General features: G+C 54.5%; 1 protein-coding gene across 1 annotated transcript in view; it reads right to left on the bottom strand.

Annotated features, from left to right (window-relative positions):
- The window catches only part of CRHR1 (corticotropin releasing hormone receptor 1), a 50,527-nt gene extending 25,709 nt beyond the window's left edge, over window positions 1-24,818 (bottom strand). The window contains exons 1-2 of the mRNA XM_045080828.1: window positions 24,506-24,818; window positions 5,000-5,087 (exon numbers count right to left, since the gene is read on the bottom strand). Coding sequence (XP_044936763.1) covers window positions 5,000-5,087; window positions 24,506-24,538 — 121 coding nt within the window. The 5' untranslated portion in view covers window positions 24,539-24,818. The remainder of the gene's footprint in view (window positions 1-4,999; window positions 5,088-24,505) is intronic.
- Window positions 24,819-25,202: the final 384 nt, after the last annotated feature.

The following is a 25,202-nucleotide window of genomic DNA, read 5'->3' as shown; positions in this document are numbered from 1 at the left end:
TGGAGAGACCAGCATTCAAGTATGGGGCGAGGACTTAGGGTTGTAGGGAGCCGCCTGAGCAGTAAATGCAGGGTGTTAGAAGAAGAAAGGCTGGAAGAAGAGGGGCAGGAACCCAGAAGTCGAGGGAAGGGAGGAGGCTGCAGAACAGGCCTCAGGGGCCATACCTGGCGGTGGGCGCTGCCCAGCAGACCTCCCACCCCGACTGCCTCGAAGGCACCTTCCTGCAAAGTGCCCAGCCCTTCACAGCTCACGCCGGGATTTCAGTTCACCGCGCTGCGGACACGCGGTCCCTGGAGATCAGGCAGAACCCGGGTGTCCAAAGGGGAAGGGTGTGTAGGACTTGGGGCGGGGAGAACCAACAGTTGCAGAACACTACTGCATACCAGGCTGTGTAAAGGGTCCTTCTGGGAACCCAGGCCACTCATTCAATCTATTTAAGCACTTGAAGAGAAGAAAAGGGGATGGGAGCAAGTGGAGAAGGAGAAGGAGGGGGAGAGAGGAAATAGAAGGAGACAAAGACACTGAGAGGAAAACAGGGAAAGGTAGACAGAAAGTCAGGAGAAAAAGGTACCGGGAAAAATAACTCTAGAGGTGCTGGGGGTGGGGAGGGCATGGATCTCCTAGTTGGGAAGGGGAGAAGGAAGGTAGGGAAGTCTGGGTGTCTCTCAGCATCGGTGCTATAAAGACCTAGAGGTCATGGCTGTTGAACTCTAATTCTTGAGCCAGTGTCCCCTCCATTTGTCCCCCTGGCCTAAATGCCCAATCCCTCCTGCTCTCCTGGGGGTTATTTTCCCCACTTGGATAGCATAGTTGTGGGGTGAGGAGCACTCTGGACAGGAGTAAACCAGTCTTGCAAAGAGCTAAGCCGATTTACCAGCCAGAAGCAAAAAGCCTGAGCTACTATTATCGTCAACCGCTGCCCACACCAAGCTGTTCCAGGATGCCCCTCCTGGCCAATTAAGTCCTAGATGGGGAGGAATAATGGCTTTGCTCTTTATTCAACAAGTTTTTACTGACCACCTAAGAAACTTTTTAGGAGCTGGGGACACAGTAATGCATAGGAATACAGTAACGCATAAAATTAGTGCCCTGCCCTTAGTTGAGGATGGGAGGTAATGGGTGCAGCAAACAGACAGACAGACAGACACAGAGCTGTTAAGCAGTAAGAAATGCTACTAGGAAAAAGCAAGCAGGGTAAGGAGATAAAGAGTGCCAGGACTGCTCTTTCAATTTGGTGCTAACATTAAAACAGAAACCTAAAGGGAGTAAGAGAGGGGGCCACGTGCACATCTGGGAAAAAAGTGTTCTAGATAGGGGGAACAGCACATGCAAAGGCCCTGAGGCTAGTGTGTACTTGGCATATCTGAGGTTTTGACATTCCTATCACTTGGTGGCTTGCCCCCTCCTTAGTGAGGCGGCTAGGTCCTTTAAGTGTTTTTTTCTGGAGGCAGGGGGTGGAGCTGAATGGGCTAAAGTAATGCGTAAGACTAGTCCTGGGGCTTCCTCCATCTCCAAATGCACACTCTGATGTTTGTGGGAGCACTGCAGTTAGAAGGTCCAAAACCTGTGCCAGTGGAGGTAAGAGGAGAGAGGAACAGTGTGGATAGTTCCCTCTTGCCTCTGACAAAACCCCTGCTGAGTCAGGGTCCCTGGGAGGGGGGCGTTTTAACAAACCCAGTGAGAACCCTTTGAAGGTGGCCTACTTAATGCTTGTGCACAATTGGGCATGGGTTTCTCGCCTCAAGTAGATGACATAATTCCTTTCCCAGCAGGCTCAGTGTCCAAAAGCGCCCAGCAGATCCTTCTTTCATAGAGAATTTCAGAAGGAAATCAGAATCTGGTTCTAGTCCCCAGTTATTTTGGGTGTCCCATCAGTGGCCTCTGAGTGAACCAAAGGAGGTGGGCACCTAGCAGCAGCCCCGCAGTTGCATGGTTCAGCTTAAGAGAGGAACTCAGCCAAAGCTGCCCATAGGGTGGCAGGTGGCCCAAGGACAGTCTCTGAAACAGACACACTTGCCTATTCAGAGGAAGGCACTGTTGGGATAAAGGGGTTGGGGCTCTGCCTGGGACTCTGGCATGGAGAGGGTGGCAGAGGGCAAGCCGAGAGTCCTGCTCTTGCCTCCACCCCCTTGTGGCTGAACTGCCTCTTTTATGGCTGGGTAGAATGGAAAGATACCTTTGCGGGTGTGTGACTCATCAGGACAAGTGGGTAGGAGCCTCCTGTCCTGTGGGTTTGTGAGCTCTCCATTTTTGCATCACTGGCACCTAGTAGAGTGCCAGGCGCATAGTAGGTCCTGAAGGAAATTGGGGGCTGTGTGTAAACCCTGTACAGGTGTGGGAAACTGCAGGGGTGAGAGGCCACACCTGACCCTGGGGACGATGCCTCTCCGGGCAGCCATGTATGTGGTGGCCCATTTAGTTCAAATTTTGGGGCTACTGTGTGTGCTTGGGCAAGTTACTTAACCTCTCTGAGCCTTAGGTTCCTATTCTATAAAACGAGGATAAAAGTACTTCCTGACAATATTGTTATGATGGCTGAATGAGATTCAAGTACTTAGAATGGTGTCTGATACTCAGTAGGTACTAAATAACTATTAACTATCATTATTAACATTCATGACCTTAAGACGGAGGGCAGGAACGAATGACCCTGGGTCCTTATCAACGGTATGAGTTCATTTGTCTCTGATGTCATTAGTCAATAATTCTATTACTTTCTGGCATTGTCATATTCATGCCATGATTTTATGATCTGCCAAGTCTGTGATCTGCCACATGACAGAGCTTTGACCCTAGGGACCCACCCTCTCCCTGCTCCTGGCATGTGAGAGGACCCCCCAAAGGCCCCAACTCAGTGCCAGCCACCCCGGCCAGACGCCCAACCATCTGTCCCAGTCCCTCCACCCCACCCTCACCATCTGTCTCTACCAGTGCCCATCGGTCTGGGTAGATCTTGGCAATGGAAGACAAATAGCTCGTTCTCCGGGGCTCTTGTGCCGGGTAATGGATTGTATGCCATGAAGCCCGCCAGGCTGCGCTGGGCGGAGGGTAGGGGCATGGCGTATAAAATCATTGGGGAATTAATGACACTCATCAAGGCCTCTTGCCTCCAAGGACAGGTGACACCTGCATGGGCTCACAGACGTCACGCCTCCACACACAACGAGCAAATGGATGAAGGCTGACCCGGCCCCAGTGCATGGGGGACTGCGGGCAGGGCCTTTCATCTCAGACTCAGCCCGCAGACAGGTGTCTTCCCTCTCTGTCTCTCTCCGCTAGAACTCCAGACTCTTGCTCAAGAATCTTCCAGTTCCCCATGGCCTGGCTTAGCCGACTTCACAGCCAGCTGTTCCAGGCTCCCAGTAACCTCCCCAGGCTTACTGTTCTTCCCTCCTCACGCCTCCCCTGTCATTCCACCAAATCCACCTGCTGGTCTTGGGTCAGCTCTAGCTTCAGCTCAGAGCACTGGCTCTTCGCTGCCGGTTTGTGCTCAGAGTCTCTCAGAGACTCACTGTGAAAGTGACTCCTTCAGGAAGCCTTCCTGGATTCATACCACCCCTGATCTATCCTCCCCGCCACCTCTAGTATAATGAGCCATTCATGGCGAATGCCTTCCCCTCACTGCAGCTCTATACAGTTTGCACTTTCGAACGCCTGCTGCTGTTACCAGCAATCATCCACGGTGCTCAGTAGTGGCACAGCTCTCTGCAGTCTGTAACAGATGGCCACAAAACTCCGTCCATTTAGTTGTTACAGATCCTTGTGGCAGGCGCCACCCCTTCCCCAACTTTATAGCTTGGACAAAGTGAGGCTCAAGGGGGTCAATGGCCTGCTCATCTCTGGGGCTGCTAGAGGGGGCCCCTAGGGCAGAAGGACAAGACAGCGCCGTGGTGAGCATGGGACCCAGTTGGCCTTCTCCAAATCTGGGGCTCTTCTGCTCCCCCAGGCTCCTCCCACAGTGAAGGTCCAGTAGGCCAGGCGGCAGCTGCCCTGAGGCCCAGGTTCAGAAGCTCATGCCTCCTGCTTCCCTGTGGGCGCCCTGTGGCCCCCTCTCTGCCAGCATGTGCCCGGTGCTCGGCTTCCCAGGGCACATATTTGTGGGTTTGACTCCGGACCAGATAGTGAGCCCCTCTTTGTCCCCCTCATGCCTTCCGGGGGTCCCAGTGCACAACAGTGCTCAATGCACAAGTTGGATTGAATCAAGGAGAGACCTGAAGAGGAAACCGAGTCACTGAAAGTGAGCCTCCTGAAGACCTTCCAGCGCTGGGCCCTTGGCTGGGCCGCAGCCTTCCCAGGAGCCCTGGGTCCAGGGTCCACACCCTGAAAAGTCAGAAAAGACCCGGCCTTGGACGTCACAGGCCTGACTCTCCCATGCCTCGGTTTCCTCACCTGTACAGACATTGAGTCTTAAACTCTCATGAGAAGAAAGATAATTCTACAAAAGGACTTTGCAAATGGCGTGCTTGTACAAGTTAGGAGTAATATGTGTAGTTATGCCATATTTTCTACAGAGCAGGTATAAAGCCAGGATGCCTCGGCTCCAACCTTGGCTCTGGGACTTACTAGTTTTTTTCCTCTGTGCCTTGGTTTCCCTAGGTGTAAGTGAAAATTGGGTTACTATCTCTCTAGTACTTCCAAGAGCGCCAGATGTGGAGTTAGCACCCGACGGGTTTCTGGCAGCAGAGGACAGCAGCCCCCCTTCCCCACCATGGGGACCCGAGTCACAGCCCAGCCCTTGGCTCCATTGGTTCTCACAGCAAGGGCTGGGGTGACTCCCCCATTGCCCGCCCCACGGCTGATGCTGGGACCTCACAGCAGCTCTCCTTCCCACCAACTTCAGGGCCCTCCTGAGCACAGTTCTCTACAGAGGGGTGATGAGCTGCATGGGGTTCGGGAAGAGAAATCTCTCTACTCTTCCTGTCTAGGGGCAAGGCTCTGTGTGCAGAGGATGGGGCTGTGGAGACCTGGAATCTTGCATGACAAGGGGAGGGAGACTCACCAGAGATGTTGCTGACCAGCGACAGGCTCTCGCAGTGCTGGTCATGGAAGGAGGCGGAGATTGGGTTCAGCCCCAGCAGGAGCAGGGCCTGTGGACACAGAGAGGCAAGGGACTTGGTGAGACCATGTGGGGAACTTCCTGCTTCCCCTCACTTCCTGCTCACCCCAGCTTGCCCTCCCCCTATCCCCATGTCCTCTGTGTCTGGAAGGTCTGGAGCTGCCCTGCTCTAGAAGGGCTTGGAAGGGAAGTGGGTAACAATAGTAGGAGCCTAGATTCCCAGGACGATGGTTCCCTGGTTCCTGAGGGCTGGGTCTTCGTGGAGGCTGCACCTGAGGAAGGCTGAGGCTGTGCTCAGAGGACTCCCATCCCTACCCATCTAATCACCAGTCCCTGCAAATTCGGCCTCATTCTTCACAAAGCCTTTTCTATCTGCCACGGGTCTTACTTGTCCCCGGGGCTGCGGTGGCTGTCTGTGTTTCCAGATGAGAAACAGAGGCCCACAGTGCTGAAGGGGTACATACATGTCTCTGGAAAGATGCCTGCCCTATTCCAAGGAGAACTTTCGCCCCGTAACTTCCCAGGGGTTCCATGTTACTCTGATTCTAGAATTTCAGCCCACATGGGAGGAGAGTGACAGGGTCCCCTTCAACTAACACCCTCACACAATCACTATGCCCCCCTCCCTTGAGGTCACCCTCCACCACACACATACGGATTTAGAGTCCAAAGAGCCCTGGCATCCAGGCCCGGTTTCACTGTGTTGCCGGAGGCAGGTTACTTGACGTCTCTGGGCCTTATTTCCTCACGTGGAAACAGTCCTCCCTCCCAGGTTCCCCCGATGCACTGTTTGTAGGAGTCCTTTATGAGTAGCACAGCATGACCCGCAAGGACAAGCACTTTGTTTTGTTCACGGTGCTCAAATTCCCTGACTACCTCCATGGACCGTCCTGTGTTTCAGATCTACAAAGGGCACTCCACAGGTTTTTATTTAGTCACAGGTCAGAGGCAAGGCAGTGGTCTCCCCTGGGATTTGAGGTTCAAGAGGATAAGAAGCATGTGAGGGGCTGGGGTACGGAGTGGGCATTGTAATGAGCCCCTCCTTCTGTTTGTTGGGACGTACGTGGGTGCCGATGACCAGCACAGCCTCGTCTGCCTGACCGGGGTCCCAAGGCAGGGAGCCTCACGGGGGGTGGCTCTCCACCTGACCACCCTGCTCCCTGCTCTTTCTTCCAGGGTCTCCTCCCTGAATCTCCCTCTTAGGCCCCCCGGTGATGGTATCTCAGCTCCAGTTCATTTCCACACAGTCCGCAAACATCTCTACAGAACTTCAGAAACAAGACAGGAAGATGTAGACGCTGTCTTAGCCACTTCCCAGTGGGGAACTAAGATGGGGAGAGAGCTAGAGGCTGGTCCCATGGCCAGCAGGTCTCTGTGTTGGAACAGCACACAGCCTTGGTGCACAGCCCTCTGGGACCAGGGCGAGGAAAGCAAGGCACCCACCTTGGGTCCAAATTTTCAAGGGGTGCCAAAAAGACACAATATATTTTAATGCAACATTTTTTAAAACTCTAAATTAATGCAAAATAATTCCACGATGAACAAAATATCAAAAACTTCTTAAGAAAGACAGGCTCTTTAACAGTGCTGGGCCTACTCCTACCCTGCCCCTCCCCATCAGTGCCACCCACCTTCCCCAGTGGCTGCCCCTTCCGCTCCCATCTCACGACAGAGGCAGGCTCTACTCCCTTCTCTCCCACCTTCCATTCCAAGATGGAATCAAGGGCTCCCCACTCTGGTCAGAATCCATCCCACACCCCACCTCCTGCAGGAAACGCCCCTGGACCCAAATGATTCACCCACACGTCCCCTCAGCACATGCCTGAGTCCTTCGTGGGCTTTGTTCTATTCCCTTGCTAGCACACTCCTGTCACGTCGTAGGAGTCTTTCTGCTCTGACTGGGCCAAACTGCAGTCTGAGAAACATATCCCCAGCCCTGTGCCCCCGCTCTCTGCCCAGCACTCGGGACACTCAGCTAACTCATTCCTGGGACTCGCAAGTGATTAGAACAAACCCATTCATCTCTCTGGCCCCAAGGAGCTTCCAACACTTTATTAATCAGTAATTAAGCTTCACAGTCCCCAGAGAGGTGGAGAACTATCTTTACCCTCATTTTCCAAATGGAAATGCAGGAGAGAGAGGAGGAAGCCGCTAGACTAGCCAGCAGCTCTTGCTAGTTAAGCAGAGTGTGTCCTTGCTGGCAAACCTGCATTGCTCAGCTCACCACAGGGCTCTGTGCTGGGCCCAGAAAGGGACCACTCTGCTGGGATGGCCAGAGACCCCTTCTAGAAGGGGGTTAGGAATCCCTGCCCCAGCTTGTTCCCCCACCACGGCCTCTGCCACCTCCCAACACACAGACACACACAGAATGGAAGCGGGGCTCCCAGAGTCAATGGTCACAGGCCAACGAAGGAACCTGGAAATGCTCTATTTGAAAATATCAGCCCCCCACCCCCGACATTCCACCATTCTCCTTCTAATCCTGAAACCCGGCTTTGTGCTTTGCGTCTTGGTCTTTCAAATCCCCCTTGAAAACACACGCGTCCTATCCACACTGAATTACTTATCAATGTCCAACCGCCAGATGGGGCAGGTGTCCCCTCACCTTTGCCTTTGCGGTTCTTTACAACCCCCCCCCTCGCGCCCCCTCCTGGCCCACCACCTCACCCAGTCAGCCCTGCAGTCCTCGAGAGCCAGTTCCGGAGGCCACCCCCACCCCTGGCCCCCGCACCTTGGCAGCACTTTTCCCCAACACTCCAGAGCAAAAGCAACACGGTCACGGCGTCAATGGACCCAGGCTCCCGTGCACGTGGCCACAGACCCAGGAGCTCACGATGCTCACAGACCATGAACCCGTCTCAGTACAAAGCACTGCCTCCCCTCAGTTCTGATTCCTGGCAAAGACACAGGCCAGAAGATCTTCGCTTCCTGCCTTAATGTCCTAGGGTTTGCAGAAGAGCAGAGGAAATCCAGATTCATCATGAAACCGGACTAAACGCCATGCAAAGGGCAAACGGCAAGCCTGACCTTGGCCGGCTGCCTGTAACCTTGACCTTGACATCACACATGTGATGGTTCACAAAGTCATTCTCTACCAACAGGGTTTGCACTGTGCCAAGGAAAATGCTTCTTCAAATTCCTGAACCAACCTCTCATCTCAGGAAAGCTCAGGTCTATATAGAATCAGTATCTGTACCATGTCTTGCTCTGTGGAAGGACTTGCAAAGGCTTCTGGCTTATTCTTGAATCACACTTCCAGGAAAAGCCTGGGATGTTCCTGTATACTTCCTCTCTGCCGAACACTTTCCAGGTTATTGTTTGTTTCCTTCTAAGGCTGAGAGTTCTCAATCTGGGTCCACAAACACACAAGAGCCTGTCAGGAAAGCAGCGTGTGGTGCGTAATGACAACCATTTTCCCCCGGGGAGGGCGCAGAGCTTTCTCCACAGCTCAGGGAGCTCTTGCACCCAAAGTAGATGGCCAGAGCTTACGGTGGATGGGGTCACATCAGAGGCTTGGGCCTCCATCACATCGGACATGTCATCCTCTCCCAAAGCAAACCTAAGCCGGTTTGGACCTAGGAACCGCCACCTCCTTGGGCCGCTCCGCTGGCTCCTCCCCGCGGTCATTAACTCCAGCGGCTGGCTCTCCTTTCAGAGCTGTTTCTCACAAACCAAGTTTTCAGGACTATGTGAGGTTTACCATTCCCCTCCAGCTGGTAGAGAAGACAAAAATGGCCCTAGGAAGCGGAAGCTGGCAAAGCTGACGCCTCACTTGTGTGTGCCAGCCCGTGGCCCCAGGGCCCCAAACAAAGCCAGTGCCTCAGTGACAAATCTCTCCGCTCACCAGAGCCAAACCTTGAGCGCAAAATCTGAGAAGGCCAAGGGTGTGCTGCTGCTGGATTCCAGCATCACAGAAAATGACTGTTCAAGGACCCAGTGGGTCCCTGACGGGGACGGCTGTGTGGAAAGCAGATGCGGCAGGTCTCATGCTCCCTATTTTAGAGGGGTTTTAGTTAAGGTGCCCAAGGTCACAGAGCTGTTTTTAGCAGCTGGGTGGGGACTAGGAGCCGGAGAGCAGACTTGCAAGCTGATGGAGGCTGGAAGAAGGGGGGTGGCCCAGATCAGGGCAGGCTGGGAAAGAAAGGGTGGACAGAGGGGAGGGAAGGGTGCAGGGGCTCTCAGAGAGGGAGAGTGGGGGTCAGAGTCTGACAGCTGATGCCCCCCCCCCCGCCCCGCCCAGCCCCCTGCAGGCCAGCACGATGGCTGGAATTGAAGCTGCCATCCCGATTCCCAGTGTGACTCTGGCATAAAGGTTAATCACCCCCAGAAAATGCTTATTAGAGGCCATAAATAACTACGCTGAAGCTCAGTCCGCTCCTTAAGGCACAAAAGTGCAATTTCCTTTGATGGGATGATTGGGTAATTAACCTTTTAGGGAGGGTCCTTTAAGGGCTATGGGGAGGGAGGAGAAGGATGGCCTGGAGGCACCGGGGGCTGCCTCCACCCCTCCGAAAGTTCAGGATGAGCAAGGAGAAGAGCCTGCCTTCCTTCCCCTGGCATGACTACCTCTGGTGCCGGGCTTGGGAGAACCCCCCACCCCCACCCCGCCTCCTCCTCCCAGGCCCCAGGAAAATCTCTCTTGGAGGGGGCAGGGTGGAGGGGGAGTGGGCAAGACACAGCCACAGCCGCATTCAGCAGCGTAAACCCTCAGCAAGATCCCTCCAGCTACTGCTGGGTTCTGTCTTCTCCTGCCACTGATTTGTGACTTTGGGTGAGTCGCCTGGGCCCTCTGGGCGATGAGATCTCTCCTACCTGCACCGCAGGGACATGAGCCACCTGGGGAAAAGACAGAGAGAGATGACTTCTGAAATTCAAAGTTTTTCGCAGGTGTCCATGGGGTCCCTACCACAACCTGATCACTCTGGGCCTCCGAATCTAACTTGGTTTTCGAGAGAGTTGAACTAGGGGAGGGTTCCCACAGTGTCATCTATGGGCCTCGCTAGGATCATGTCTTTATCCATTTGTTCCACGGACGCCTGGGCTGTTTCCATGTCTCTACTCTTGTAAATGACGCTGCTGTGAACATGGGGGTGCACATATCCCTTCGAGATGGTGATTTCATTGCCTTTAGACATATACCCAGAAAGGGCAATGACTAGCTCATGTAAAATTGCTATGTTTAATTATTTGCTGTTTCCAAAGTAGCGGCACCAATGTGCATTCCCACCAGAAGGGATTCCCTTTTCTCCACAACCTCACCAGTGCTTGTTATCTCTTGCCTTTTGGGTTTTGTCCTTGTTGTTGTTGTTCTCGTCGTAATTTTTAAGCCCAGCGCAGGTCTTGAACTCACAACCCTGAGATCAAGACTTGAGCTAAGCTCAAGAGCTGAATGCTTCACTGACGGAGCCACCTGGGTGCCCCTTTCCTTTTTTTTTTTTTTTTTTTTTTTGTCAGAGAGAGCGAGCACAGGCAGACAGAGTGGCAGGCGGAGGCAAAGGGAGAAGCAGGCTTCCTGCTGAGCAAGAGCCCAACTCGGGACTCAATCCCAGGACGCCGGGACCATGACCTGAGCCGAAAGCAGCCGCCCAAGCAACCAACTGAGCCACTCAGGCATCCCTCCTATCTTTTTGATACTCACCATTCTAACAGGAGATATTTCTCTGCCGTTTTGATTTGCTTTTCCCTGATGATGAGTGAGCACCTTTTTCATGTACCTGTTGGCCATCTTCTTTGGAAAAATGCCTATTCAGGTCCTTTCTCCATTTTTAATTGGATTATTTGGGGGGGAGGGTTTTGCTATTGAGTTGCATGTGTTCCTTATATAGTTTAAATATTAACCCCTTATCGGATATATAGTTTGCAAGGTGTAGCCTGTTCTGAGCAAAGGCAAGAGAAGAAAATCTAACTATGAAAAAGAGGAGGGGTCGTAAGTCAGGATTTCTCTAAAAGCTGACGCCCCTGTTGCATTTAAAAACTAGGATCTGGGGGCGCCTGGGTGGCTCCGTCCGTTGAGCATCCAGCTCCTGATTTTGGCTCAGGTCACCATCTCAGGGTCGTGAGATCGAGCCTCATGTTAGGCTCTGGGCTCAGCAGGGAGTCCGCTGGAGATTCTCTCTCTCTGCCCCTCCCCCCACTTACAAGTGCATCCCCCCCCATAAATAAGTAAATATATTTTTAAAATCCTAGGATCTGGTTTATAGAAATGAGACATATGCCCAACCAAACGCTTCAGAAACCTGTCTGTGCCTACAGGGCACCTACGGAGCGATGGCGCGGGGGAGAGGCAGGGCCCCCGTGCAGTGGTGACACACGGAGGTGCCAAGCAGATAGGTCACCAGAGGCGAGGGCTGCTGGCTGTGCCCCCGCAGAACGGAGACCCTCCACGGTGTGTTTCCTGATCCACACGGAGGTGCTCTGAAGACTAGTCAGGGTAAAGTAGACTTGGAACAAAAGACAGCAAAGCCGCGTGCCCTTTCTCGGCTCTCTTGACTGCCCAGGACCTTTGTGCCCTGGGCGGTCTCCCTTTCCCATCCTGCCCAGGCCAGATCCTCCCCCGAAAGCCTCTTTCTAAGACAGCCACAGCCTGTTCCCATCTCAAGGCAAAGAGCCCGTGCTTTTCCCCCAAAGTGGGTGAGCAGTGAAGGATTATTCTAGGCGGATGAGAAATAATTTATTGTTACATTTAATTAACTTAAATTGCTGTTGTGCAGAGAGGAAAAACTGGAAAGGAAAGTCTCCTGCCTACAGATCAGGGAGGAGGGGGTACTCGCTGGGGTGTTCCTCCTTGCCTCCGCCCCTTCTCCGAGGCCCCAGGCGGCTTGTCACTCCTCTGCTCCCCTAATGAGGCCCCTCAGCACAGCCAAAGTGCAGTGGGTGCCTGCCTGACCCAGCCCGGGGCAGTGAGGACCTGGGTTCACGCAGACCCCCCCTCCAAGGATCCCAGACCTACCGTCCCTTGAGCTCTAAGCTCCCTGAGAGTGGGCTCTGTGTTTGGCTGCCTTTGGGCCCTCAGTGGGGACCTGGTGCAGAGTAGGTCGCACTACACCTGAATGCATAAATGATCAATTGAACGAATGAACAGGTAGGTTTCTACTCTCTGCCACCTTTGACCACGGAGTCCCCTTGCAATTCCCACCGGGACAATTCTGACTCCCCCGAGTCCCCGGGTTTTTCTGCATCTCTTTGCTTCCATCCGCTTCGTTCCTAGCTCCTTAGAGGGGTGTGCTGGAGGAAAAAGTATTAGGGGGGTTGGAAGTGTGGGGCTGAGATCCTGTTCTGACCCTGGCAAACTTGCTTCACGGGCAAGTCACTCCTTCACCCTCTTTTCTGCCTCAGTTTCCTCCTCTGTAAAATGAGGAGTGTGTTCCCTACACTCCTTTCCGGGTCTGGATATGCTCCGCCTCCAAGATGCACAGGAGAGTAGAAACCAGACCTCTAACTCTGGGGCCCGGGAAATCTGCATTGGGAACATTTATCTGCCCCTTCCTACCAGTGCGACCTCAGGCGACTTAACTTCTCTGAGCCTCAGTTTCCCCATCTGTAAATGGGGCTAATGGGGATGAAAGTTACACTCTAAAGCTCTTGAAGACCGTCTACAACTCAGTGCATTTAAAACAGCACGGGCACGTATGCGATGAGCCGTGGGTTTTCTAGACAACTGAGGAATCCCTGAACTCTACCTCTGAAACTAATAATACACCATGTGTTAATGAATTGAATTTAAATAAAATAAAATTAAATTGTAACAAAATAAAAAATAAAGATAAAACAGCATGGGGCAGAGGGGGGTGGGCAGTGCCGGGAGCCCTGCTGACCTCCCAGCGGGGTCTGCTCTCCATTTCTGCTTCTCACGCATTCATTCTCTCCCCCTCTTCATAGGGATCCCCCTCAGGCTCACTCATCAGTATTTTCTCAGAGCTCACCCCTTCTCAGCCCCCCTGCCTCCCACCCACCCACCTTCCTCTCTCCCTCCCCTGGTCTTAACTCCTCCCCTTTTCCTCCCTCCCTGCCTGCCTTTCTCTAAATTCCAGCTTTTGCTGAAGGCTTGTACCAGTGCCAGACCCTGGTTTTTCTTAATTTAATCCTGCTCAACCCCAAGAAGTTGGAGCCTTTACTCTCATCCCACTGCACAGAGGACAAACTGCTGCACACAGGGAAGGTAACCTGCTCAAGGTCGCTTACCATGGTAACTGGAGGACCTGGCACGGGAGCGGGGTTCCAGCGTGGGGACTGTACCCCTGGGTGGGTGGCCTGTTTCCCTGCCTGTCCTGCCTTCCTTCCTACTCCCCGCCCCTCAGCATGGACCATCCCAATGAGGAGATACAGGTTTCCTTTGTCACTTGATGTCTAGCTCTGGGCTACAGTGGGGATCCCCAGGAGCTGGCCGTGGGAGCTGGGCGGGGCGGGGTGGGTAGACACCCATCAGACACTGTCAGGCGACATCAGGAAGGGTCTTCTCCTTGGAGAGGAGCGGGGCCAGGCCGAGACCCTGATCCAGCCCCTTGCTCCTGGGAGCTGTGACAGCCCCTGGGAAACCATCCCCTAGGGCGTGGGAGAGGCATCTGCTACTCTAGGTGACAGAGCTGAGGTGTTGGAGACACTGTGCCAAGACACCAGCTACGCAGCTGGGTTCTCGGCTTAGCTGCTCTCTGACAAGTGTGAAGGGAGGAGGGTTTCAGTGTCAGAAAACGGATGTCCTTTAAGAAGCCGCATCTTAAAAGGGGTGTGGAGAGGTCCAGGAGGGCAGAGTGCAATCGTCTGACTGGGTGGAGATCAGGTTCAATTAGAAAACTGCTGAAGGTTTTGATGCTGGTTTTTTTCCAGAGAACAATTGCCTCGCAAGGCTGTGAGGTGTTGGTTTCAAGGACTTCTGGGCCACCGAGCCCCACTGAGGAGGGTGATTTAGGGTGGAGATCAGGAATAACCATACAATCGTCCATAAGACAGGCAATGGCCCTGGTTTTTTTGCCTGCAAAAGAAGTGAATTCAGCGAAATCAGAAGTTTCCAGAGAGTTCTTGGCATCTGGAAGATAGAAAATTCTGTTTCTCAGGCTTCCTCCCAGAGACTGAGGTCCAGCAGGCCTGAGGGGAAACTCTAGTTTTTAATGGTCTCCCGCGGTACTGAGGGTACCTGAACGAACCCAGTGGTTCTCAACTGGGGGTAGCTTTGTCCCCCATGAAACACATCACGTCGCTGCAACTGGAGGAGTGCTACTGGCATTTAGTGGCTAGAGGCCTAGAGGCTCCTGTGCACAGGACAGCCCCCGCCGTGAAGAAGGACCGGGCCCCAAGTGTCAGTCGTGCTGAGACCCGGAAACCCTGCGCTAGAGCGGTTTGTGGCTTCCTCCCAGATCTGAAGACACGCACCTGCCGGCCCATTATGGAAGCTGGGAGGGGGGACAGCAGGTGGGGGACCCTGGAAAGAATGGGGGAACAAGGGAGACAGGTCTGTAGGACACAGAGAGGGCAAGTCACTCCCTCCAGCACATGCCCTGTGAGACCTCAGACCAGTCACTTACCTACCTCCTAGCCTCCAGCTGAGAGCAGGGGAGCTGAGGAATGTGTGGGAGAGAGGCAGGGAGGAAGCAAGAAGGTGCCTGCCTGTGGGTGCAGCCGATGCAGGGAAACGAGCAGCACGGGAAAGGCACGCATGGCCCCCTCTTCCTCAAAGCCAGCAGGCTGGGCTCACCCACCCGAGGCTCCCGGGAAGCCTGTGTCTAGGGCCAGCACCTTGGAGATGGGAGGCAGAGCACGGAGAAGCCGGGCTCCCTTATCTCGGACAAGCCTGAAGCCACGGGCTAGAACCCACGGGGGTTGATTTCCATGAGTTTTGTGGTGAGACCCCCGCAGAGGAAAGGTTTCCCTTGTCTCACCAGAGCATGGCGACCACGGAAGGTCATGAGTCTCCCCACCCCCACCCCTCCACCGCAGGGACAAGGTGCAGGTTGATGGGTGAGAACCAGGAGGGGAGGGGGCCCACCCAGAATTGCCAGGGGTAAGGGCTCCGAGGAAACCAAACGTTTGCGCCCTCCTGTCTATAAGCTCTTCCTGCGACAGGTCCCCAACCTCCGTGGCCAGAAAGAGCCGCTGTGTCGCTAGGTCCTGATGGCAGGAGGCACATGCATGGCCGGCAGCCAGGCTCCCATGAAAAGTGAACCAGGGATTCTGGGCCATCAATCCTGGCTCCAAAGGAGGGTTTTAGACCACCGGGTACTCAAAGGGTAGTCAGGATGTCTGCTGCGCTGCAAACCATTTGTCACTGAGAGTAAGCATTTGGAGACGCCGAAGTGAACTGTCCTCGCTCAGACAACCCCCCCACCCCCTGTGTTGTCAATAGAGGCATCTCACTGAACAGGGTTAGACCAACTCAGATGTCGTCCACCTCTCCAGGGTGGGCGTGTGGTACAGGCTGCACAACCGTCACACACCGTGGGACCAGGTGCCCGTCTGCCTCGTTCTGGAAAACTCCATGCCGTCCCTCCCCACAGCCTGTGTGAGAAGCCCTGCCTTAGCTGGAGGAGAGCAGACTGCGGCTGACTTATCAGGGAGGCCCCCTGGAGGAGGCTCCATGGTTGGGGCCAGCGTCCAGGGCAGCAGAGGGGAGGGGTGGGGCCCCCCAGTAAAAGCAGCAGGTCTCACTCAGTGAGTTTTATTGGGGGCGGGCTCCTCCCCACACAGCATGTCCTCCTTTATTTTCCACCAAGGTCCAGAGGAGGACCAAGCCTGGCGAGGCTGCGTGACTTGCTTAAGGTTACCCAGCCGGGACATGGCAGAACTGGCTCGGACCCCAGGCACCTACTCCCTCAGCGTTAGGGAGAGCGCTTCTTCCTGGGGGGGGGGGGGTGTTGGGAGGGGTGCTTGACTTCTCAGGGTCGCACATGTGCCCTGCCACGGTGCACGGACCCTGTATTTCACAGCCTGGCAGCAGCATTAACAACAAAACCATTAGGGACCCACAAAATGGAGAGAAAAACACCAGAGGCGGCCCCACCCCTTCCCATAAGGAACTGGGGGTTTCGTTGTGGATTGAAAGACAGAATCCCCCCTAGGGAGCCAAGAACTGGCCCACTCCTTTCTTCTAGTGTCCTCTGCCCTCCTCGGTCTTGCCTGGCCACTCATGCTTCATTCCCAGCAAAACCAGGGCAGTCTTGCAGAGGGAACCCCAGGCTGCCACCACGCCTCCTCCCCGGCCCCTGCTTGGGGACCACAGTGCCCTGCTCTCTGAACACCCCAGGTTCTGAGAAGGATCTTGCTCCTCTGTCAGCCCAGCTCCAAATATCCCTTCAACAACATCTCCCACCAACCTTGCCCAGAACCCCTCCAGAAGCCAAATGCTGCCCTTGTTTTCACACGTAGACAAATGTCCTGGCCCTATGGGGATGGGGGTGGGACACGGGCAGGGCTGGAATTGTTCAATGTTACTAAGTGGTGCCGACATCATAGCCCTTGATCCACCATTGACTCATAAATCCGCTTGCAGAGGCAGAGGAACTATCTGTGTAGCTTGTCATTTCTGTGTCTCCTGTCACCATAGCACCTCTGCCCGCACTGCAAACGTGCAGCAGGGAGCAGGAACCAGGAGACGCCCTCCCCTGAGTTCCGCATCTGGGGGCTGGGTGTGGGTGTGAGCACTGGACTGGGTGCTGGGGGCCTTTGTATGTGTGTGTGTATTTAAGGGACTCCTCCCGGCGCCTTGGTGGAGCTCAGAGTCTACGGTGGGAGCAAGGGCTCAGGGGAAGAGAGTGACTAGGGGTCCGTGTGGGGTCTGGTTAGCAAATGTTTCGAGCATCCTGTGGGGGGGGGGCACACCAAAGAACTAGAGGGTCCCCTGTTGTTTGAGAACCCACCCTGAGCTAGAGCAAGCACAGGAACAACCACTGGAGGGCTTCCTGGAAGAGGCTCATCTGGACAAGAGAAGCTGGCTGGAGAAAAAGGCAGGAGGAAGGAAGAAGGGGGGTGGTTAGACCAAGCCCAGGACACAGGCCTCCCTCCAAGGGGCCAGGCTCTCGGCCTCCCAGCCAGGCCTGTGTGGCCCAGGGAGTGACCATGGAGATAGCCCACCGCCCCTGGGTGCCCAGCGGCTCCTCTGGGCATTTGTCTTGCAGCCCTGGCCTCAGGCAGGGGGATGCCACACACCAGCCTCCCCGGTTCAGCTGTGCTTGGGGAAGACAGGGTGGTGACCATCTGAGGGGGAGCGGGTGGGGTCATGCTGTTACAAAAGCCGGTGGTTCAAGGATTGTGTGTGTGTGTGTGTGTGTGTGTGTGTGTGTGTGTGTGAAAGAGACAGACTGCATGCTGGGGGTCACTTAGGACCACAAAGGCAGCAGGCTCTGTTCCCTCTGAACTTGGGGAGGGGAACTCAGTCCCGGGCGGGGGGGGGGGGGGGGGAGCAGCAGGAGGCTGGGAGTGTGGGGAGAGCTCCTATCGGGGTGCCCATCTGTGGCCTTCACAGCCTTAGTCCAGCCCTGCTCTCCTAGAAGAAATCAAGAGGGAAAAGGCTGTCTCTGGCCTCAGAAGCAGGGGCACGCGTTCTCTTGGGTGCTGGGGGTACAGAAGGACAAAGCAAACCGACCAAAAAGGACACTCGGGTCTTTTCTCTTACTATACCTCTTTCTGTCTTTCCCTCTCTCTCTCCCTTACTCCCTCCTCTGTCCACCAGGTCTCTCCCTCTCTCACGCCAACTTTAGCCAGGGGTACCCACCTCTGCATCGACTTTAGTTTCTGTCTCTCTGTCTGCCTCGTCGCCGTTGGTCTGCATGCCCACATCTTGTATCATAATAAAATCGTCCACCCTGAGCAGGCTGCTTCTGTTAGTGGGATTGTGGGGGGCGAGGGGTGCCTGGAGCCCTGAGGATGGTGCTTACCCAGCCCAGGGCTTTCCCTCATCCCTCCCCCAGGGGAGTCCCCCACCCCCACCCCGGTCTCTTCCCCCAGCCTGCAGAGTCCAGTCTCGTCTCCCTACCCAGCTCTGACCCCACGTACCAGGGCTTGCACTTCTGGAAACCATGAGCACCTTTCCACACTCTGCCAAGGAGGCTGGGGAAGCATGGATCCCCGGGGTGGAGTCCCCGCGGGTTAAATGAAATGTCACAGCCCGCTCTCTCCCTAGCCCATCACTCCCACTAGGCTTGCTTCTCGGCTCTTGGGCTCCAGGTACCTGCCAGGCACACAGAGCAGTGCATCCTCCCAAAGGCCCCCCTGTGCCTCACCATAGCCCTGACTGCCTGTTAAAACTCCAAATTGTTGTGTGGCAGCCTAGAACAAAGCAATGGAAGCAGCTGGACCAGTCTGGCCAGTTTCTGTCCTGGACTCTGACCTAGGCGCTGGGCTCACGGCCAGACTGGCTGGAGGTTGGATAAAGATGGGCAGGTAGAGGGGGGCAGGTGCCTACCCCAAGAACCCCTCCTTAAGGCACCTCACTGGGGCTGCCCCCCACCAAGGGCCCAATAGGGCTGGGGTGGGGTCATAAAATTACCTGTGTTTATAGGGCAGGCAGAGTCCTCCTAAGTATTTTCATTTGTCCCTGAAACAGTTTCACGGCCACTGTGTAGACAGTTGGCCAAGGAAAGTGTTTGGCAAGAGCATTTGAATCGGCAGTTCTGTGTACACGGGACCTGTCTCCCAGAAATGCATCTCGATGTGGCCATTTCACAGAGAAGGAAGTTTATGACCACGCTCCCCAAGGCTTCCTCCCTCCTCCCCACCAACCAGTCTCCTCCATTTTGCCAAAGCAGACAGGGCTTACCCCGCAAAGGAATGGTGAAGACTCTGTTGCTTAAAGCACCCCAGCTAGTTGTTTTCTGGGTGCCTGGATGGCTCAGTGGGTTAAAGCCTCTGCCTTCGGCTCAGGTCATGATCTCAGGGTCCGGAATGGAGCCCCACATCGGGCTCTCTGCTCAGCAGGGAGCCTGCTTCCTCCTCTCTCTGCCTGCCTCTCTGCCTACCTGTGATCTCTGTTTGTCAAATAAATCAATAAAAAAAATCTTTAAAAAAAAAAGCAGTCCAGCTAGTTGTTTTCAAAATAATTGTTTGCATCAGTGAGTTAATCATTTTGTATTATCCTTCCTACATGTCTCACTTTTATTATCAATTGTTTTCACATGACAGATGTTCAGAGGGTCAATTGCAGGCACTTCTGTCCTTTGAACTTGGCACTCAGCTGACAGCAGGTGATGCCATCCCTTCTCCCCAGGGACTGTGACAAGGACTCCCCAAGCAGGAGATTCTCCATTGCCAAGAACTCCTTCCTCCACCTCCCATTCCCTTACCCCATCTTTTGAGGGTCTGCCTTGGATTGATAAAATTTGTTAAGATTTATTAAGTGACTACTCTAGCTAATTATTTATTAAGCCAGACACTGTGCCATTGTGCTTAATTTCACACCTGACATCTCATGAAATCATTATGATTAATCCCATAAAGTAGGTACTATTTACTCCCTTTTTACAGATGAAGAAACTGAGGTTCAGATAACCTGACTTGCCTAGAGGCCACACCTGCTTCACCCGATGTTCCTACCTGTACAAAAAGACGCTGACCTCCACATCAGGGAGAGTGAGGGCTGGCTGGCCAAGAGCAAGTCTGAAGACAAGCACTGGAAAAGGAACTCAGAGAATCTTAGTAAACAGGGATCATTGGTAATCAACAAATTCGTTCTTTGAATGTGGAACTGCAGCTAAAATTGAGATTTGGTCTTAGCTCCAAAATGGGCTCAGTCTTCCTTCTGTTGATTCTGGGCTTGGTTAGGGGAGAGTCAGAGCTGGGGGAGATCACCACCCCATCCCTCTCTGCACAGAGGAGGAAACAAGAAAGGCCCACGTTAGCTGCTACCAACTAGCTCTCCTCCAGACACAGCACCGGGGCTAGAGCTTCACCAGACAAGGCTCTACCCTTAAAGGATCCTCTAAATCATTGGGGTGCTGCACTGGCTGTTTGTTGCTTGCTGTCTTCCTTCCTTTTTAAAATAGTGGGCTTAAGGGCAGTTCTAATCTGCATCAGAGCATTAGAGGTGGCTTTTCTTTTCTTTTTTTTTTTTTTCCCTTTTTCTGTGATTTTTTTTTTTTCTTACAGAGAGGGGGAGGGGCAGAGGAAGAGAAAGAGAGACAATCCCAAGTAGGCTCCTACACCCAGCGCAGAGCCCGTGGGGTCCCATCTCATGACCCTCAGACCATGACCTGAGCTGAAATCAAAGAGTCGGAAGCTTAACCGACTGAGTCACCCAGGCGCCGTGAGATGGCTTTTCTGCTAGGGTGGCTTTGACATGACATCTGCATCTTGTGGGAACAGCAGTCACTCTACTCTGATGGTACAATAGTAAACCGGAAGAAGCTGCGGTAACGCCATCCAAACGACGAACATTCGTGAAATGACCACGGCATGCAGTGGACTCTTAAGTCCAGGGCTGTGAAAAGTGAAAGATACAAAAATGCTATATACTGAGCCTCCAAGAGCATTTTCTGGTTGGTTCTCCTGCCTTATCCCATTTTGTCCGAGAGCAGTCACCTTGCAACTTTCTCTGAAAAAAAACTCTGTGGCAGGTGCTGTTTTGGGTTCTTTCCGTGGATGAACACTCTTGTCCTTACCTGGGCCTTGTGAGTTGGGCACTGTCTTCATTTCATAACGGGAGATGCTCGGGGCACCTGGGGGACATTGTTGTTAAGCCTCTGCCTTAGACTTGGGTCATAATCCCAGGGTCCTGGGACGGAGCCACGCATTCAGGCTCCCTGCTCAGCCAGAAGCCTGCTTCTTCCTCTTCCACCCACCCCGCTTGAGTTCCCTCTCTCGCCGTCTCTCTATATCAAATAAATAAATAAAATCTATTTAAAAAAAAAAGCTGCACCAATAAATAAATAAACAAATAACTGGAAATCCTCAAGCTCAGACAGGGTATTGAATCCAAGTGTGAAGGAAACCAAGGTCCCGCAGTTGGGGAGGAACAGCACTGGAAAGTAGACCTGCTGCAGCCCAGTCTTCCCATGGAAGTTCATGGCCCTAAGGAGTGTTTAGAAACACATCTTTCACAGAGATGTGAAAGGTACCCAGGAATGGGAATGTCATTCAATACACTTGTTTATAGAGAAACAGCTCAGAGAAGGAAGGTGACCGGCCTTAAGTCACACAGCTGATTAAAGGCACAGCTGAGACCCAAGTCAGGTTTGCCAAATCCCAGGCTGATGGCCTTTCCACCCAAGTAACTGTAGAAATGATCAGCCCTGTGCCTAATGCCTTCTTTCCAGGCCACACCATGGCCCGGGTTCAGGCCTGTGAGCTCAGCACAGCATAGGTGCTTGGGGTACAGCCAAGGGGCACCAGGGACCCTCCAAACTCCTTCAACTGTGCTACTGAACCCTGCTGGCTGCTGATGCTCTCTGAGGAGCCAATGTCAGAGAGGGTGAGAAATGGATTTTCCACTTGAGCTGATCTTCACAGGCTCTGGGTCAGTGTCCTGCTTTTCCACGGGTCCATCCCCTTCTTGAGAACTGGACTGATGCCCTCCTTAGAGACTCGTATAGAATCCGGAAGGCCTCGACTGGTTTTCGGCTGTGCTCTCCTATTCTGTACCTGGTCTGTGGTGGCCCATGAGCACCTCCCCCCACTCTGGGCTCACTTTTTTGCCCTCCTGCCAATGCTCCTGTCAAAAAGTGGCTCCACCGTATCTGTCAAAAAAGAATTTGGAAATGGTCCAAATGTGCGCCAGTGCAGGATCCAAAGTATATTCACTCGCAGGAAGTAGCAGCTGTTGACAAGCTCCCTTTGGAGGTTCGGGAATAACCCGGGACAGATTCGGGCTGTGATGCAGTATGACGGTGTGCCCAATGGCCACGAGGGTACCCAAACCTGCACTTGAGAAAGGGCTGAAGGGATTATCTCAAAAATGATGGCAGTGGCTGTGTTAGGAGGGTGAGGGGGTAATAATTGTCCCCTCTGGTTTCTAGACTCTGTGATCCTACTAGATTGCCATTATGATGAGAGCAATAGCAAGAAAACCAGCGCCAGCTTCAGAACCCAATCTCCTTTGGTATCCCACCAGCCTTTGCCTTCTCCGCCCTCACACCTGCAGCCCACCTGGACCCCACCATTGGGTCTCCCTGAGAGCAGCTGCAGCTGGTGGGTGGGTGACCCAGAGGTGTTCAAGCATCCTCTCTCCTGGGGGCAAAGACTTTATTTCACCTGTCACTTACTCACATCTACACTCCGCACCCCCGCCAACCCCGCCGGCCCCAGTCCCCTGTAACCAGTGCAGTCTTCTTCCAACACTGGCTGACTTGTTGAGGACTGAGCTGGATGTTGGATTAACTCCCCTGGACTCAAACAGACTGAACTACCAGGGATCTCATCCAGCAAAGGCCTAGGATGAGACTTAAGTGGCTGTGAATATTCGCGGATCAAAGCTAATAAGCAAGACCTTAGAACAACAGTGCCTAGGTTTGAATTCTGGTTCCACTCACTGGTTGTGTGACCTGGAACAAGTTACTTAGCCTCTCTGTGCCTCAGTAATAATCCCTACTTCCTAGGGCTGTTAGGAAGCCGAAGTGACTTAATATTTGCAAAGCAGGTAAAACAACACCTAGCACCTTGTACATGCTACATAAATAGGGAAAAAAAAAGGTAATTATTTAATTGAAACCAGCATGAACTGTCCATTCATTCCCTGCCTCTCACTCATTCTGTGTTTATTAAACACCTAATGAGTTCATTAGGCCAGACATAAAGGGCACACACCTCACCATCTAGTAGGAGAAATACACATGTCACCATCTAGAAGGAAAAACACACACATAACGACAGAAAAAAAATTCGTTTTTTCATGTAGAAAAATATGGCAATTCTAAGCAGAGAATTGCCCAGGATTCTAAGAAAGGCCAGAGAAAGAACATTTACGTATTACCACGTAAACTTAAAAAAGAAGAAGAACAAAACAAACCCAAAACCTACAGTTCGATTCCTTGAATCCATTTAAAAGATTCAATTCAGTCTAACTAATGAGTGAATTCAGATCAAGGTTGGGTACACACTAGCCTTTCGGAAAATATTCTCATTCAATCCCATCTATTCAACCTCCCTCCCTCCTCCATCTCCTGGTCACCCAGAAAATAATCTCTGGGTTCACCCTTAGTCCTGAGTTAATGGGTGGGGGAGGGGATATGGGTTCAATCAGACCAACCCTCAGTCGTTTTTAAAACACCACTTATAAATATTTGGGAGGGGAGGGAGAGAGGATGGAGAAAGCTTTAGTCACTGCTGAGATCTCCACTGACCAACCGGCAGCTGTTAACATTTTTAAAAATTCGGGTAGTTTAAATCAAACCACTGTGAGCCAGTATAGGCACAGTTGGTTTAATAACCGATGGAAAAATGAAATTCGTACCCCTCCCCCAAGTCAATTCAATTCTTCTCAATGTAATCGCTTTTAAACGCCCTGAACCCAGTCAAGCTGGTGTGGTCTGTGTTTGTACCCCAGGCGGTGCACACCGACCCTGCGGAGTCCGGATGCTCTGGCCAGAGCAGGGCTCTGGGGCAGCGGTGCCCAGGCCCACCCACCTCTCATCTCCCTCTGCCTGCTGCTGACGCGCCTACACCCGGCGAGCCGAACCGCTTTGGGAAGCGCTCCGCACTGGAAGTGGTGGCTGTCACCACCCGCGGGCCGGACTGACGACACCCCACTGGCCTTTTCACGACGGACGCAGCCGGCGGGCACTCCCGGTCGCCCCCGAACTTCAGCCGGCAAACGCTGGACAGGCGGTCTGGGGACTTTTTCTAAACTCGGGGCGGCGGAATCGCGTCGCCAGACCGGGAGCCGGAGAAGCAAGCGCGGCCGGCCGCGCGGCGCAGCGACTCTCGAGTGCAAAGGCTCAGGCAGCTAGCGCTGGGCTCCCGCCCGCCGGCCGCCACGCAGGGCTCTGGGCGCCGCCGGATGCACCGTCTCCTCCCCGGAGATTGCGATGTTGATCAAAGGCTGCGAGACTCGGGGGACATTTGTCTCCCCGGACTCGCAGCTTTCCGAGCAGGGGAAGGGGCAGGAAGGAGCTCCCAAGAACCGGGCGGGGGCGGGCGGAGTCGGGGAGCTGGTGAGAGGGTATGAGGCCGGTGGGGAGCCCACCTTCAGAGTCGCCTGTCCCGGGATCGGGGTCTGCATCGGGGGGGAGGGGTTGGGGTGGGCGGTGGAACCAAGTTTTCACTCCCAAAGCCTAAAGCGATTCTCCGCGCGGAGCCGGTGGCCGGGGTGGGCGGACCCCTCCTCCGCCAACATCCCAGCAGCTTCGCCACAATGATGTCTTTTTTTCACTTGAGTCCTCCCTGCCCCCGCCACGCCGGCTCCAGAGGTCCAGGGAGAGGGACCCGTGCGCAGCCCTCCCCAGTGACCCCCATCAGACCCACAGCCCACCCGCGTCCCGCGCCGGCCCGGGGCTGGGGGCGCCCGCGCTCGAGGGCTGACCCGCTCGCTCTTACCTTGACGAGCCGCAGCTGCGGACGCCGTCCCATCCTCGGGCTCGCTCGATCACCGTCCCGGACGCCTGGATCCCTCGGACATCCCAGAGGGGCCGGCCGACGGTGGCGGGCTGGGGCGGCGACGCGGGCTGGGAGGCCGGGCTCCCGTGTCGCTGCCCGGCTCCGAGGTGCCCGGCTCTGCGCTCCCCGGCCCCGCAGCCCGGCCCGGCCCCGCGGGCTCCCGCTCTCCCGGGCCCGGGCAAGTCCGGCCGCCGTCTCCTGACTCAGCCCGGCCGACAGCCGCCTAGCGTCCCCGCCGCCTCCCCCTCGGTCCGCGCAGCTCCCCGCTTCGACTCCCCGCCCCCTCGCCGAGCGTCCCCTCCCCTCTCTCCCTCCCCTCTCCCCTCCCCTTCAGTCCCTCCTCCGCGCCGCGCCCCTCTCCGCGCTCCCCTCGCCTCCTGTGCGCCCCGCCACCAGCCTTCCGGGCTGGCTCCTCGCGCCCTAGCCTTGCTGACCCCCTTTCCCTGCGCCCGGGTTTGCGGCAGTCGGCGGGACGCACTGGCAGTGGTGGCGGCCGCCGCAGCCCGGGTTGGGGGGGCGGGGGCGGGAGAGGAGGCAGCCTCCTGCCTCCTGCCTCCCTCCTCCCGCCTGACTTGAGGTTGGGGCCTGGGGAGTCCAGGGAGTCTGGGGGAACTTGGGGGGGGGGTGCTCAGGTGAA

The sequence above is a fragment of the Mustela putorius genome, unplaced genomic scaffold (genome assembly GCF_011764305.1).
Source record: "Mustela putorius furo isolate JIRA1106 unplaced genomic scaffold, ASM1176430v1.1 tig00000487_pilon_pilon_pilon, whole genome shotgun sequence".
Taxonomy (NCBI): domain Eukaryota; kingdom Metazoa; phylum Chordata; class Mammalia; order Carnivora; family Mustelidae; genus Mustela; species Mustela putorius.
The sequence above is the reverse complement of the archived record's forward strand: the minus strand, read 5'-3'. Positions and strand labels throughout refer to the sequence as shown.